Source organism: Homarus americanus, unplaced genomic scaffold, assembly GCF_018991925.1.
Source record: "Homarus americanus isolate GMGI-L3 unplaced genomic scaffold, GMGI_Hamer_2.0 scaffold23578, whole genome shotgun sequence".
NCBI classification, from domain to species: Eukaryota; Metazoa; Arthropoda; class Malacostraca; order Decapoda; family Nephropidae; genus Homarus; species Homarus americanus.
Window position 1 is genome coordinate 1,624,354 of NW_024733231.1, and position 17,796 is coordinate 1,642,149.

The following is a 17,796-nucleotide window of genomic DNA, read 5'->3' on the forward strand; positions in this document are numbered from 1 at the left end:
TGTACTGTAATATCATTTATGTTATTAGAGATCATTCAATCAAGATTACGGTTGCTGGAGGATCGGCTTTTTTCACGCTTCATTTCTCCAACATTCGCGGACTGAGATCCAATTTTTCTTCTGTGGAGCACCATCTATTAACCTCTTCCCCTGATCTCTTACTACTCTCCGAACTTCAACTGATCAAAGCAGCTTCACCCAAACCTTTTCAAGTCTCTAACTACAACCTTTATACCTACTTCCGTTCTAAGGGAGGTGTATGCGCCTACTGCAATACACGTACACCTATAGCCCGACTCACGGATCTTGAATCTCCCCTTTATGATGTCATCTGGCTCAAAATATCTCTACCTACTGTGACTATTTTTCTTTGTTTCCTATACTGTTCTCCCAACTCTACCAACTATTTCGAACTCTTTGACTATCTCACTTCTTGCCATGAGTCGTTGCTATCCACACACCCCAACACCGAGATCCTCTACCTAGGGGATTTCAATGTACATCACAGAGAGTGGCTTGGCTCTGCAAGGGATGACCCAGGTGGAGCTGAGGCACTCTCTTTTTCCTTACTTAATGATTTGGAACAAATAATCAAACACCCTACACGCGTTCCTGATCGACACGATCAACTTGCTAACATTCTTGATCTTTGTTTTACCTCTAACCCCTCACACTATTCATACTCAATTTTTGCCCCCTTAGGGTCTTCTGATCACAACCTTATTTCTATTAAATCAAACTGGGCACGACCACCTCCCCCACCCCCCTCTAAACGTCAACTATGGCACTATCGGAGGGCAAGCTGGCAATCCTTGCGAGAATTCTTCACCGACTTTCCTTGGGATGAATGTTGCTTTTCCACTCGGGATGCCTCAGTATGTGCTGACAGCATTGCTGGGGTTATACAGGGCGGTATGAGTGCATTTATCCCATCTTCTACCAAAACTTTCACATTACAATCATGGTTTGATCGCTCCTGCTCTCTTGCTTGCAGGGTGAGAGATAGGGCATATCGAGCTATGAAACTATCTCCTTCTCCTATTACCCATACCTCTTTCATTACTTCTAGGAATCGTTGTAAGGCTATTCTTCGTAGGGCCAAGCGGAATTTTATTAAAAGAAAGACTGCTGTCCTGAATAATTCTTCCTCTAGTAAATCCTTCTGGTCCTTAGCTAAAAACATCTGTAACAACTTCTGCACGCCTTCTTTTCCTCCCCTCTTCCGTCCCAATAACTCTATAGCCAACTCTCCCCCTGAGAAAGCCAACCTCTTTGGCACCTTATTCTCCTCTAATTCCACCTTAGACGATTCCCACTCTACCCCTCCTACCCCTGCACCTCCTACTGAACCTATGCACTTTCCTATAATCTCCACTCGCAGGGTTGCCGGTGTGTTATCCAGGTTGGATGTGAGTAAGGCGCATGGACCGGACGGAATACCCCCTCGTGTTCTGAGGGAGTGTGCTGAAGCCCTGGCCCCTGTGCTTGCTCGCCTCTTTCGCCTTTGCCTCAAAACCAAAACTTTTCCTTCTTCATGGAAGCATGCCTTGGTTCAGCCCATCCCGAAGAAGGGTGACCATTCTAATCCCTCTAACTATCGCCCCATTGCCCTAACTTCATCCCTCTCTAAGATTTTCGAAACTATCTTGAACTCCCATTTTCTCTGTCACCTTGAACGCCTTTCTCTTTTGTCGGATCACCAGTATGGCTTTCGCCAGGCAAGATCTACTGGTGATCTGCTCTCCTATTGCACCCATCTTTGGTCATCCTCTCTTAGGGATTATGGGGAAACTTTTGTCGTGGCCCTCGACATCTCCAAAGCATTTGACAGGGTATGGCACAAGTCTTTGCTATCTAAACTTCCCTCTTTTGGTTTCTCTCCCCCACTTTGTTCTCTCATCTCTAGCTTCCTTGAGAATCGATCCATGGCAGTTGTTGTCGAGGGATCGATTTCTCGCTCTTTCTCTACCAATAGTGGCGTCCCACAGGGTTCTGTTCTTTCACCAACTCTCTTTCTTCTTTTTATCAATGATTTACTTCACACTACAACTAATTCTATCCATTCTTACGCCGATGATTCTACTCTTCACTCTTCCTCACATTTTCCCCTTCCTCCTAACTCTCAAACTAGATCTGTTTCTAGAACTGATATCATTACTTCTATCAACGCGGATCTGTGCAGCATCTCTGAATGGGGAGATACAAACTTGGTTAAGTTCAATAGTAACAAAACTCAATATTTACCAATTACACTTTGTAAAGTAGACGATCTCCCACCAATTACATTTCAGGACGCTATCATCCCCCCAAATTCTGAAATAAATATGTTAGGCCTCACCATTTCCTCCAATATGTCCTGGAAATCACACATCCTTAGTATAACTAAAGCTGCCTCCCGAAAGTTGGGAATGCTGTACAGATGCCGCAGCTACTTCACTCCTGAGCAGTTGCTCCAAGTATATAAGGGATTCATTCGTCCTAACTTGGAGTACTGCTCTCATATCTGGGGTGGCTCTTCTTCTGTCCAACTATTAGATAGGGTGGAATCAAAGGCATTTCGTCTTATTAACTCTCCTCCTTTAGTCGACAATCTCTCTCCCCTTTCTCTTCGCCGCAATGTTGCTTCACTCTCTCTCTTTTACAGGTACTTTAACGGGCAATGTTCAGGGGATTTGGCATCCTGTGTACCGCCGGTAAGGCCGTGGGTTCGTAACACACGTCTTGCCCGCGGTGCCCACCATTTCTCTGTGGATATCGGTCACACGAGAATAACCCGTTATAGTACCTCCTTCTTTCCTCACACAGCCAAACTGTGGAATGCTTTGCCTTCTTCTGTGTTTCCATGCTCTTACAATCTGTCTCACTTTAAAAAGCTGGTTTTCCGGCATCTTCGTGGTGTAGATTAATACAGTATAACCTTTTTTCTATATTTTCAATTTCTTTCCGTTCTTTTTTTTCGCCCCCCAGGCTCCGTTGTGGGTCGTTTGACCTGTGCCCGGGTTGGCTAATTCCCATAAAAAAAAAGATAACCACATTAGGAAAGGTGACTGACACTATATATGGTAGGGTAATATGATTTTCTTATTCCTGATGTCATTAAATGGTTTCAAATAACTTGTTACTTAAAATTAAAATCAATAAACATCAATGCAAATATGTAACAAAGTTCACCAACCTAGTTTATAAAAAAAAAACGAAAAAAAAAAAGGTAAATGGGGTAAACTCACTCAAAGTCTTGGGGATGTTGATATTTAACAGCACTCCAGGACCTGTACAAAAGAAAAGGAAGTTACTGAAGAGAAAACTTATTTAATTAGTGAACAAATGCTTAAAAATTTGAAAACAAAAACATAGACACAGTGCAGATATATTTACACTATAACAATACTGTATGCTTAAAGAAATATATTGTTTGTTAAGACAAGTGATTCCCAAACACAGGGTCGCGATGCATCATAAGGGGTCACATAGAGGTCATGGGGTCGCATAGAGCTTATAAAGTCGCTGGGCTCAGACAGACCTCATTGGGTCGCTGCAGTCACCTGGGTCTTGCAGCAGCCACGTGATTTTTTTTTCCCGGTCACATATGATTAATCCAGGTCATAATTTTTTTTTTTTTAGTCTAGGTATCAAGGACTGAAGGACGTGGCCGACAGGTGCTGTCTCGTCAAGTTGGGACCATAACTGATGGCCAAGGGATTAATGCAGTTACCTTCCTTGTATCAGATCAGGGTGGCTCTGATGACACATTTTACACCATAAGTTTCACACTCCTACCTTTGAACTGTTCTCAGCCCAATTCACTATCTAATTTCCATGGTTGCAAACACAAAACGGCAGCAAATTTCAATGATACATTCCCTGAAATGCTTACTAGGTCTTTTGATTTCGTTCAGTTTCCATCAAGACAGATATAAAACAGTGTGGCTATTTTGTGCTCTAAATGACAGATTACAAACTGACAACGAGGCAAGGGTGAATGTTGACGTCTATGATGACATATCAATGTTTTGGATTAGTTTATCAGAGATATTCAGTGATTGAAAATCGAGCTATCAACGTTCTGGTACAATTTGGAACCACCTATGTCTTTGAGGTAGCTTTCTCGTTAATTGCTTTTATAAAATGTGATTACCATAACAGTATTTCAAACTTCAACTTCAAAAATTTGTCTGTTATGTTCCTTAACCTCATATACCTCCAGGTATAGAAAAGTAATCAAATGATGATGTACATCTGTCAGATATGAAATATAACACAGTTGTAGCATACAACATATGAGAGAGTTGTAACTTAGAAAACTTTATGCTATGTTGTTTAATCACATACAGTAAACCCTCAAAGATCCGGACCCGGCAAATCCAGAATTCAGAAGAATCGGACAAAAATGCTATGAAGCCTCCCTAAAAAGCATTCCCAAACCAGGGTGAAGGTAGTTTTAGGTTTAAAGTTTTTATCTTATAAAATGTAACAGATTAAAATCAGCAGAATATAAATTGCATTGCTGGAATCCTTGCAAGACAGCGGATAATTTGAATAAAGACATCACATAGTTTACACAATAGATAAAAATTTTAGTCCTTTAGTGTAGTACATCGAGTACAAATGAGTACAGTAATATGTTGCTCAAAATTATGGCTTTATCACAGGAAAAAGTCTGTAGTATAACTAACTCCAGTAGTCAGGATAATATGTACTGTACTTTTGGTGTTTTTTATATAATTATTTATCATTTTCATACATTGGTAAATTCCTCGGAAGATTCGGACAATCGGCTTTTCCGGACAGGTGGTCCCCCCTTTAGTCCGGATCTTCGAGGGTTCACTGTAATTGTACCCCCAGTTAACAAAAAATATATTAAATGACAATGCACACATGTCACATATGAATTATGACTGATGTAATTAACAAAATTATATGTTTGGTTGTTTATCCATATACTGTAATTATACCCCCAGGTTAAAAACATTAAATGATGATATAAACATGACATACAGTGGTCCCTCGGTTAACGAGCACAATCCGTTCCAGCAGGTTGCTCGTTAACCGAAACCGTTGTTTCAATGGGTTTTTGGGTAATTGGTTCCAGCTCACCGAAAATTGCCTAAATTCAACAAAAAAGGTAGAAAAGTACACTTACTTTGAGGTGTGTATGTAGAAGGCTCCTGGATGATGATGATGATGATGGGAATTAGAATGGGGGTGGAGGAGAAGGGAGAAGAGAAGGCACTGGGGTGGAAGAGAAGTCACCCCATGGCACCGTTTCACCCATAAAATTTTAGTTCTCTTGGTGTAATTCAAGATTATTTTCTTAAAATCAACACTGCACTGCGTTACATATTGTCAATATGTAAAATAAATTTCAAAATGACCAATAATTTGCTTGGAAACACAGAAAAAAAACATTTAGTTGAAGAGTCTCAAGCAAGATGTTACCTCCACTGAAAACAGAGAGAGACTAACGCCTGTCTGGTGTGTTAACAGGCTGGATGACAAGCCAGAAACTAGTTTCTTTACCTTCAATTATGTTCAATAATTGTTAAAATGACTAAAAAAGTTAATATTAAACTTTTAAAATTATTGAATAGTATAAACTTATTGATATTTACTAAAATAGTTAGGAATTTAAGCCCTAAAACTGAGTACTGTATTGGCGGACTAATACTACAGCTGGTGGACCGCCAAATGCAAGCGAAAACATGTTGAAGTCGGCTTGTAAAAAACTCGTTAATCGAGGGATTGCTCGTTAACCAAAGTTAAGAATCTTATGGAAGGTAAATCGTTAACCGAGGCGCTCGTTAACCGAGGGATCACTGTATATTAATTGTTACAGAGTTGTTACCAGTTTTTGCCAGTGTTTACTTTTAGAATACTCAATTTGTATAAATTTTCATTATATATACAGTGGTCCCTCGATTAACAAACACAACTGGTTCCACAGAGTCATTCGTTAACCAAAAATTTTGTAAACCAAATCTATTATTTCAATGAGATATTGGGTAATTGGTTCCAACTCATAGAAAAAGTACACTGTACATACAAAGTACTGTATACCAGTAACAGAATTAACAAAACATTAAATATAAACCAAATACAGTACTGTACTGTACAGTATACTGTACAATAATAAATAAAAAACAATAGAATACTACAGAATATTTTAACTACTTTGAGGTGTTATGTAGTATTCCCGGCAGCTTTCTTGACATATCAAACAGCGGATTGTAGAGGCAGTCGATGATGACATGCCATATTCTTTAGAGTGCATTGGTTCTAATGCCTTCATCATGTTTCATAATAATTTCTGCACTGTATATTATCAATATGTGAACTAAATTTCAGAATGACCAATAATTTTAATGTAAAAATGCAAAAATATTCACGAGACCAACTAATTGGATGTTCACTCCACTGTAAACAAAGTTAAACTGAGAAGCCTTGGTGGGTGATTCAATCAGCTGATTGGCACACAAAAACTGTTCCCTGTACTGTATATATTATCAATATGTTAACTAAATTAGAACGACCAATAATTTTAATATAAAAAAATGAAAAAATATTCAAGAGACCAACTTTCTTGATATTTACTCCACTGGAAAAGAATGTAAACATAGAACCAATTACTGTATTGGCAGACTAGCCGATCAGCTGATGCGCACAACAAAGCGTGTTTCTCTTATGGCTTTCGTTACTCAAAGTTTTGTTCGTTAAAGTAATTGAAAATCCTTAAGGGCGCTAATTCGTTAACTGATATATATATATATAAAATTACTTGGGGTTGCACACTAGATGGGGTCGCTTGAGAACTCTTGGTTTAGAAAACTTAAATGTAAAACATTTCAAGTTGCAAATTAACCCAGAGGAAACCTTGTGTAAATAACATGAAATGTCCTTAACATCACAAGAAGAAAGAACTCAAACTCACGGTTCTTCCTCCTCATTTTCGTTATCTGGTTCATCATCTGCATATCGGATGCCAACCATCTCCACCACAGTGTCATACCGGGACTGGAACACAAATGTGACACGGACTCCGACATAAAGGGCCTTGGCATGAGATGTCCATCCTGAATACTAAGAAAAAAATTAAAAAATAATAAAATACATAAACCAAAAAAAAATTAAATAACTGGAGCTACTACCACCTCTACTGTGTTCAACTGCTATCCAAACTTGAGCATGCAACAATTGTTCAACTGTAAGAAAAATAACAATGGGAAGCAGATTTCAGTTAAGTTCACGAATTTCCCTATTCTAAATACCACAAAAATTAAAATAAGAACATGAAGCCTACCAATAAATAAATAAATAAATGTGTCTTATAATCCTGATTACTATGTCTCTGAGTCAGACATGGGACTGAAGCCAGCTTCTGCTTCTGGAAGCCAATAGTTTTTGACTTGGCTTTCAGCTTTGGGTTTGAAACTTTCTAAAAAGCTTTGGCATCAAAGTCAAAGGTATGACCCTGGCTTTGAAGCCTGGCTTCGGATTTCCTTCTTTACACAGACACAAGGACCATATTGTGACTTCACCACAGAGCCGATTCCTGACTTTTCTGTTCACACAATGACCTGACCTGAGAGGAAAGTCCGGGTGCATGTTACAGTCTCAGTGACATTACAGCTGATTCCTTCTCTTTCTATTGGTCTATTCTCACAATGATCTGACCTGAACTTTGGACAAATACCACCTCTTGCCTCCTCAGCCACAGGTGCTGTTGGGTGATCGACAGCACCTTTGAAAATCTTGATTCATTGCAATGTTTCTCTGTGATTGTTGACTGTCAATTACTATGCTCATATGTTAATGATATCATGTATATTTAGTAAATGTTTTGCATTACTGATTTATTTTGAGTAATGAATAAAATAAATGAATGAATGAAGTGAATAAAATGATTAATGGTGACTAATGCAAATATAAATGAAAATGAAAATGAATGAATGAAACAAAGAAATATAAAATTTATAAAGTTAGATTGTTATTATAAGCAACTTTTATTAGCCTATAGAAAGATTCAAAATGGGTACAGGACAAAACACCCAGTTAAAGTGTATATATATCAAGACAAAAGCCTCCCATTTTCTATATTAATGTTTCTAAAGATCAGTAGACTCATAGACTACATAACAAAGTTTCAAAAGCATCATTTTGGTCTCAGGTCATGTAAGGTCAGATTGAAGTCACGTGTCCAACACACATATGACCTGACCTCACCTGAAGTTTACCTTCCCTGGCACTACCTAGGGTGGTAATTCTAACCTGATTGACCTGTGATAATATGTTTTCATGTCGACTTTGGTCTCTGGCATGATGGTCAGTTATTTCGGTGCCGACACAACAACCCACGTCACTTACCAAGTACAGGGTAAGGTAAAAAAATTTGCTGCCTCAGATCCATCACTATTATGATACACACTGTTTGTTTAACATGATAAAAATACAACACATTAAGACACATCAACAGCATTTGACAGACTTGTGTCTGGACTTTGCGAATGAGAGGAAGACCTCGGAGGAGCTTCTGAAGGGCGTAGGTCACAGCATTAGGTGGAAGTAAAATGAATTATAAATGAACCTGAACACTTAATGAACTTGAGAATATTGTGCTTTATTTAGTTTGCTGACTTTGGCTTGATACAGTACTGTACGATGATCCTTTTGTAATGTTTGTTCTCACAGCCATGTTAATATATGCTCCTGTAAAATAGTTATGAATTTATTTTAGTGTTTAAGTACAACTTATATAGTATTTATAATGCCTTTTTTATTAAAATCTTATGATATAATAATTGTAATAGTCTACACGTCTTTGGGGATTTTTGTCCTGCACTCAGTCAAAACTTACCCCAAGAATAATCAGTTTAAAATAAAGTCAACTTATCTTAAAGTCTTGCTATAATTTATAAAATCAACATGTGAATAATACAGTATTATAAAAGTGTTAAAGTACCAGTGTTGGCTTCATGACTACTTAGAAGGCTTTGGCTTATGACTTTAAATGGCTGGCTACAGCTTCAGCTTTGTGACTTTCCAATAGCTTTAGGTTTGGCTTCGGCCCCATGTATGCTGTGAGTAGCCATTACCTGGCTGCGGTTGCTCAAAAGTAAAACTTTTAACATTTCTTTCTCTCTTTTCACTTCCAGTTTATATATCACAGGCCTAGTACCTTAGATGGCAAAAGCTGACAAGGCTGCATAGAATATAGGTAATAGTTATAAGATTATTTATTAAACTATTAATAGTAATAAACTAAAAGACATGACTTTGTTGCAAGGAGACTTAGTCATATTTAATTCTGTATCCTTTCAGCCTTTTCCGCCAATAATCCAGGGTGGACATAGTATAATCAAAAGCAAAGTACAGTAAACATACATTCTCCTGTCATTCACCATTGTTCCTTTACTCTACCCACTGTAAAAGATGTGTGTTGATATGGCACATCCCTTTCACTACTAGACTCCAAAGTGGAGAAACAAATAAATACACAAACAACCACACACATAGACCATGACCATAGCTCATGATAGTCCTATTAGCCAAGGTAAAAATTAAGCAACAAATAAAAGAGCTGTGTTCATAGTTTTCAGCCTCATATCATAACTACACTCTTACTGTTGATATGTTCCTGTATAGTGTCTTGCCATCCTTTTCAAAGGCCTGGAACTTTTGGAGAAGTGATTTTCCATCAATCCTCCAGATTGGAGGATGCTCCATCATGTCCATGTCCTTCTTAGACATTACAAAGTCGCCACTCTGTAATGCATGACAAGCAATAAAAACATAACAGAATTTATCCTCAGTTCCTTATATTATTTTACATGGAAAAATTATTGATTCAATGAAAATGAATTACTGGATTCACTACATAGACAAGAAATGCCCTAAAAAAAAGAAAAAGAAAGAACTATGAGCTGCAACATTTACAATATGGCAATTTTTTTATGAAAAAGGGGTACATCTGTCCAAATCAAGTCACTGTATTTCCAATTTTTGTGCTTCTAGCACTGTAAACAGTTAATCAAAATTACAATATAATGCAATTATTAAATCACACACATGTGCACACTCAAATGCATAAGTACATGCACAAAATTAGATACATGATCTCAATGACTCTGTATCACAAACTATTCTAAAACTCAAACATACAGTACTTATCTTTAACTAATCACATGGTTTTCCTAGATGTTAATCAGACGATTCTCATTTCAGTCAAATATTTGTTAATACTGTAAAATAGTTTCTAATTGTAAGATGTCAAAGGGCAGAATAATTTTAGTTTTAAACAACTTTACCTCAAGTAAGGAGAAAAACAATGCAATTCATAATAATATTATATACAGTAAAGTTGTGTCGCATCTTACATGGGGGTTACGTTCTGAAGAAGACGCGTAAAGCCAAAAACACGTAGTCAAAATTAGCCTTGAAAATCCCTTTAATCACCCATAAAGCACATGGTTATATACCCCCTGTATACTGTACCTGTCAATAGTGCATTTGACAACTTGGCTGGTTAGGCCTTTTTCAATTTAAATGCGCACCATACACAGTATGTGCCCCCCCAAAAAATATATACCTGTATAAAATAATTATCAAAAGGTAAAAAATATAAAGGAAATTAATCAGTGTGTGTGTGTAGAAGCAAGCACTGAGGGTGGGAGGGAGAGAGCTACAGCTGGTGTTTCCTCACTCACTGCTCTGCTCTCTCACTGTCTCCTGCTAAATGGCAACACAGCATTTTTTTCTTTTATTTAATATTTTTTTTTTATTCCTCACATTTACTGGGAGCGTATATATTATTTTATGTACAAAGTTCTTCCACATGGATACTTCCCACACATCCAGCTCGCAACACAGTTCAGGCAATTACCCAGCTCAGCCGACTCAGACATACGGCGGCCACTGTTGTAGGTCTGTATGCCGTGATGTTATGTCATGCATTTAAAGCCCGGTAACTCACCACCTCATAACACATTTACTTCCTACATATGCTCTTTATTTTTCTTATTTTATAATTTTATATTACACAGTGATATCTCCGTTAGCCGGAACAACTGGTGCAGAACAATTCCGGGAATGAGAGATTTACAAGTAACGAAACAAGTCTTTCAACGCCAGAAAAAATCCCTCATCCCCGGATTTTTTGGAATTTTCCAGAAAATGTGCCCATTGGAAAATCATTCCCAAAGCCAGAATTTTCCGGAAAATTACAGTTTTGGGAACAATTTTCTAAGAAAATTTCAATTCTGGCGATCGGAGAGTTCTGGTTAAGAGGGATTCCAGTTAACAGAGATATTACTGTATTTTCCATATTGTTAAGCCACATTAAAGTACTCTTAATGACTTAGAAATAAAGAAAATATAATATATAAAAGTATAAAATAAGAAATATGAAGAGCACGGATGTGTATTCTGTGTGGGAGGTGGTCGTAAGTGTGGAAGCAGTGGCCAGTTTGTCAATGGTGCATCTGGCGACTCAGCTGGTTAGGCCTATTTCAGTTTAAATGCACACCGCACAATCACCTCTGCTGTAAGTTTACTTTATCCTCTTTGCCACTGATTGTCAAATTGATTTCAGCAAAGAATATTTTGGAAAAATATTGAAAGCATAAAAAAACTAAAATAGTAGAATTATAGAAGACAGTGCACACACCGCATCGCAGCTCAGTAGGGATGTGCTGCCTCTACCGACCGACCCTTAGCAACTGTTGCTAAGGGTCGGTTGGCAGAGGCACACAACCCCCACCTGCTCAGTACACGCGACAGCAGAGGCCGAGTGAGACGCAAGTGGAAGAACAGTTATGTCTCCCAGCCATATGCTCCTACTCACCGTGTCGTTTTTTTTCCCTAAGCTAAGCTCGTAAAGTTGAATGCCTGTAAGATGCGACACGACTGTAGAGTATAACAAATAACCTACCAAGAATGAATGAGGTTTATATAAATATTAATACTGTCACAAGTGCTGGAATGTTCTATTTGATGGTTGGGTTTACTGTTGCCACTTGTAAATGTTAATGATGTAAAGTATATTGATATACTAATGATGATGATGTATCTGATGTTGGTGACATATTGTTGTTATATGATGCTCAATGTTATGTATTAAGACAAACAAATGTGTTAAAAATAGTTAAGACTAAAGTATTAAATAGCCAAATTAAGTTTCACACTAAGTAGTGATAGGCACGGGATCCCTCAGTCAGGAGGCAGACACGGCAGGGACTTCCAGTAAGGCAGACATACGTTTGTTGAACTTGGGTAAAACTTATTCAGGCTTTGTATATCAGTACTGCTCTAGTGAGTATATTAGGCATATAACCATTGGTTGTGTTATTGTGTTATATTTATGTATTGATAGTTTAAGGATTAGATTGCTGTGGCTGTAGCTTTGTTATGAAAAATTGAACCCAATACTTCGAATGTTCAATGTCCAGTTTATGCTCTACTGTACTGATCATTTGTCAAACAAAGTACCATTCTGACACTGTTATCCAAAGTAAATTCCCTTTATTTATTATATCCTTCACCCCGAAGCAGTCAACGAACCTGCACCATTTACTGTTTGGTACCTCTACTCCCAGGACCTTATAAGTACAGTAATGATGTTCATCCTTTATATTGTACAATGTTGTATGCTTTTACAAATTCCTAAACCAAAGCTACACTTAAATAATGAGGGCTTTATCAAATTGTAACTGAACCCATAAACATTTTTAGTAATTCTGTGTGTCATTTGACCCTCCTGTGCAACATTGCAATACATGGCATAACAATATAAGGTTTCACTTTTCTTCAATGCAGTGTATTATCAGTTACATTAAACCAGTGAAAAATACATGCCCTACCTTACATGAGCCAAACTCTAATAACAATGGTCATGCAATAATGCATAAAATAATGCAGCACAATATGAGGCCTTCCACAATGATGTCCATGTGAGTTTCCACACAGGTGCAGTAAGTAACCAGAGTCTCCTGACACACACACAGTTAAGCAAACTTAAATCTAATAGTAGCCACATCAACACACCATTAAAAACTATCCAAAATACTGTGTTAATGGTGACAAAATTAGAAGTAGAATAGCAAAACTGAAACAACACAAACACATGAAAGCTTTGGCTGGCAGTGATTATTTATATAAAAAGTTTTGAAGTCCTCTCTGAACGAGGATAAATTTCCCAGAAATATTACTTTACTTTCAAACAGGTCATGCCTCAGCAAAATAAGGATAGATAATTAGGGTTATTTCATTATTTTTTTTAAATAGTTAAGAAAGGTTAGAGTGAGATTTTGAGCAATATACCTAAATATCATTCAGCATTTCTTTTTGTATAAACTATAATCAAATGTTAGGTCAAAATTAACCTGATAAGACATACTGTAGTGCAGGCATGGGCAACTTTTCCTCAGTCATGGGCCGCATTACGATTTAGGTATTTTTCTGGGGGCCAACTCATCAAAATTCATATCCTACCTCACCCAAAAGTAATGTTAATATTGTATTAGCATGGACAGTGAAACAGTTTATCTTCACGTCAGGGGCAGAACCAGGAATATTAAATGGGAGGGGGGGGAGTCCAAGAAGTTGAGGGTGAGAGAGTATTGGAATTTTTTAATGAAAAGAGAGGGTCTGGACCCCAGTGCACAGATTTGTTGAGGCATGGCATAAGATTAATGTTGCAACAGTGCTACACGCATGGAAGCCTTTGTTTGCTAATTCCGAGGTAAGTGGGGCAGAGCAGACCAAGGCAAGCGGGGAGAGGCAGTCCGTGGAGGCAGCGTGGTCAGTCCCAGCACAGGGATTTTCAGATGTTCAGGTTAAAGATTTGCAAGAAATCGTTGGTCAACATCAGCAGCAACAGACAATTGAAGAAATGCTGGAGGAGGATGAAGAACAGGAAGAACAGCAGCCAACACAAGAGGATGACGTTAAGCCTGGTGAACCTACAACACGCCAGCTGACTGAGTTTCTCACAACCATCGCACGTCTCAGTGAACAGCTAGAAGAATAGGTTACCAGGCCTCATCCTCGGAGCCTTATCTGCCCTGCCCTTGAGAAGGGTATGGAGGAATATAAGGCCTTGTACATGTCCAGTGTTAATGCTCGTCAGCAGGCCCTTGTTACTCGGTACCTGTGCAAGGCCCTGCCTGTTAATGCCTTGGCAAACATCGCTTTAGGAGATGATGACGGCACCACCGATAATGATATTGAAGTATTGGGTGATTTACTGGTGGAAGAGCTGCCTCAAGACTTTGAGGGATTTGATGCTGAGGTTAGAGGAGGTGTAGAAGAGGGAGCAGGGAGGAAGCAGTAACCAGCCCTCCCTGCCTCAGAACCCATCAAACAGCCCCATCAAGCATTTCACTGATTCCATCCAGGTAAGTTATTCTACAGTATGACTGTACCCCCCCCTATATAAATATAGTTATCATCAATATGTACAATATAATATGTATGAATACATTACAGTAATGTCATTTTCTTGGTGGGTTGTAGGTCATAATAGAGGGGTTTGGGTGACACCCCAGAACTCATTAGGCTTATTTACATGTATTTCAATGTCACTCGTTTCGCAATTTTAACTTTCGTGACGCTAAAACAGGAACCAATTAGTCGCAAAACATGAAATCCTACTGTCTGTGGCTTCTATTCACTAATTCTGTAACTACTATAATGATCCCTAGCAACCTGTGCAGCCTTCTAATGCTGCAGTTAGCATAAAAAAGAAAAAAGGTTTTAACTTAGAAACCCAGAGGGTAAGAGCAGTATCAGTCACAACACATCTCTCCTTGCAGTAGAAAAGTATTGCTGCACTTTGTGTCTGTTTACAGGCAGTGTTGCAGTTTTGCCTTCTGTACACTAGTACCGGTATCATATGCATCATAATAGCTCCCAAGCACCTTGTGCAGCCTTCTGGTGATGCTGCAGTTGAAAAAAAAAAAAAACAGAATTAAGTTTCATGGTAGAAACTAAGATGGAGGTCTCCCCACCTATCACTACAGCAGGCAACTGCACAGCACCCTCTCCTCCCTGCCTCAGCCACCAGGAGCCTTGACCACCATCCACTACTATCTCCCTTAATAAACATGATGTTAGTAATCTGGGTGACTTTCCTCATGATTTGACCACAGTTAACCAAAAACTTCTAAAAAAAAAAAATGAGTGATGGCATTTTTAGCTACAGTAAACCCTTGTTATTGAGGGGGCGGGGGAGAGAGGGGGTTAGGTTCCAAGGAATGGCATGAATAAGCAAAACCGTGAATAGCAACTTCTACTACCTTAGTGCACTACTGTATACCTATACCAAACAACCGGCCAGCAACGGCAGCATTCATCCTCTCTTTTAACTTATCTAATAATTCAACTTTCTTTGTCAGGGTCATCACTGACTTCTGCCTTTTACATTTCACTCCACGAGCATCACTAGCACTGACACTAGGCAGTCTTTTAGGGGCCATTTCACACAGAAACACTAAAGTTTTGAGAGTACAACACGAGATGCTGTGTGGGGTGACTCGTTGCTCTGCGGGAAAAGGCTCACAAGCTAGCCACCATAATCACCATCTACTTATTGCGAATCGTTGAAATCGCGAATCACAAACCCATGAATGACAAGGGTCTACTGTATTTTAAATTTACCGCACTCATGCTTGTTCACCGAGCCGCCGAGCGATGGCAGTGTAGCACAACTCTACTGACTGAAGAGGTAAATAAACAAAGTTATCTTCACTGAGCAAGTATTATATTACCCTCACTAAAGCCAAATCATGTCTTCAAATACTGGAGTCCAGACAGCCCTATACTTCCTAATCTTTAACTGTAGGTACAGTCATTCAAAAATCTATCTATATAAAATTGTGTTGAGAAAATATGACACAAGGGATGAAGGATTTTGGCAACCCTACCAAGACAACAGGACTCGCTCTTTTGATTCTGAAATTCATCGACTCCAATACTTGTTTCTGCGCTGTATTATTATTAACCTTTTAAATTAGGTTAGTTTAATTTCAATTGTACTGTACATACTGTATTATATATTATTTTATACTTTTCATATTTGGGGCTTACTGAAATACAGCATGCTCTTAAAATTCGCGGGGGTTAGGTTCCACAACTGCCGCGAATAGCCAAATCCGCAAATAACATTTGCTGACCAAGAGAGGTACATTTTTATTTGTGTGCAAAGAAATGTATATTTCATTATGTGTTTGCCCTTAGCACAATTATTTTTTACCTGCAGTGTATATATATATATGTGTGTGTGTACAGACACACACACACACACACAGATGCACACAAAACACATACAAACAAATAAAACTGGGAAAATCCTCTCACAAATAATCAGAAACAAGACAACAAAATGTATTAAAAATGTGAGTCTCCCCTCAAGTCAACTTCGTGCTTTGTTATAACTTTAATAACAAAGCATGGAGTTGACTTGAGGTTGACTCACATTTTAATACATTTTGTGTCTTGTTTCTGATTATTTGCGAGAGGATTTTCTCATTATTATCTATTTGTACAGTATGTGTTTTGTCTCTAGAACGAATGGTTCCCTGTCCCGGCCGCAAAAATGCCAGCCACTTTAAAACTACCCTTGAGACATTCCTGGGTACATCCAGGGTGCCATCCGTGAATAATCGAGATCCGCAAATTGTCAAGGCATGCTGTATTAGTGTTTTTTTAATGACCTCAGTTAACTGAAAATTTCAGACATATGAGAGGGCCCTGGTCCCATGCATTTTGGATTTTTGAAATGGAGATCTGTAATTTGTATGAGCATAGAAATTTCTCAACCTTGTGTTTTTTCTCTCAGCAGGACCATATTTATTTGGTGAACCACAACAAGAGTAAACTACGATCATGGAAAAAAGTACTGTCATTCCTCTGTCCCATCCATGAACCTTGAGACTCATGAAACTATGAATCCGAGACATCACACATTGTAAGGTCCATAGATGGCACACTGGGTCATGTGATGTCTCGGATTCTGTACAGGTTCACGAGTTTCAGGGTTCACGGATGGGGATGGGATGGAGGAATGACACGACTTCTTTCCATGACCGTACATTCCAAGTGGTGATCAGCAACTAATGAAAGGATAAATCATAGAGGATAATACAGGAGGAGGAGGAGGAGGATTCAGTGCTATAGTCTGTTCACTCAAAGCTTTCAACTGAGGTCTAGGTTCAGTTTGTAGCAAGACAAATGATTAATTGGGAGACAGAAACCCCAAGAATCATTGCAGTTCTTTAGTATTGTAATCTACTGTATTGTATTTACAGCCATCTCTCAATTTACAAAGTAGTAACGTTCTTGAGAATGGCCATGTAAATCAAACTAAATTATCCCATAAGAAATAAAGGAAATGGCAGGGGCTAGGGGAAATGCTCCCTAAAAACTGTAATTTCTTAATCTATTTCCTTCAATAAGTTTTATTTACAATAATAATACAATAACAATTATAATAATAATCAAATAATAATAATACGATAGTAGAAACAAACCCAATAATACAGTGCTAACACGTTGAATGATGGCTGGGACGGCGTACGGGAACTGCCCGGCGCAATAGTGCTCTTTTAAAAACCTCGCTATTTAAAAAACTTTGTGTTATTTTATAAATAGTTATTAATTTAATTCTAGTGTTATTTCAGAAATGTGCAAATTAAATCCATGTAAATTCAGAGGTGACTGTATACAGTATTATATTTGAAGGGATAATAATCTTTCTGTGTTGATCTCTGATAGTTCCACACTTGGGGAAGCAAAAATTAGTATGTGAAA

At 38.3% G+C, this 17,796-nt stretch overlaps 1 protein-coding gene across 3 annotated transcripts in view; it reads right to left on the bottom strand.

Moving 5' to 3' along the window:
- Positions 1-17,796, bottom strand: part of LOC121869531 — a 67,866-nt gene that overhangs the window by 12,008 nt on the left and 38,062 nt on the right. For all 3 annotated transcript variants that reach the window (XM_042370899.1, XM_042370900.1, XM_042370898.1), the window contains 3 exons: positions 9,616-9,756; positions 6,926-7,074; positions 3,228-3,269 (listed from right to left, as the gene is read on the bottom strand). In XM_042370899.1, coding sequence (XP_042226833.1) covers positions 3,228-3,269; positions 6,926-7,074; positions 9,616-9,756 — 332 coding nt within the window. The remainder of the gene's footprint in view (positions 1-3,227; positions 3,270-6,925; positions 7,075-9,615; positions 9,757-17,796) is intronic.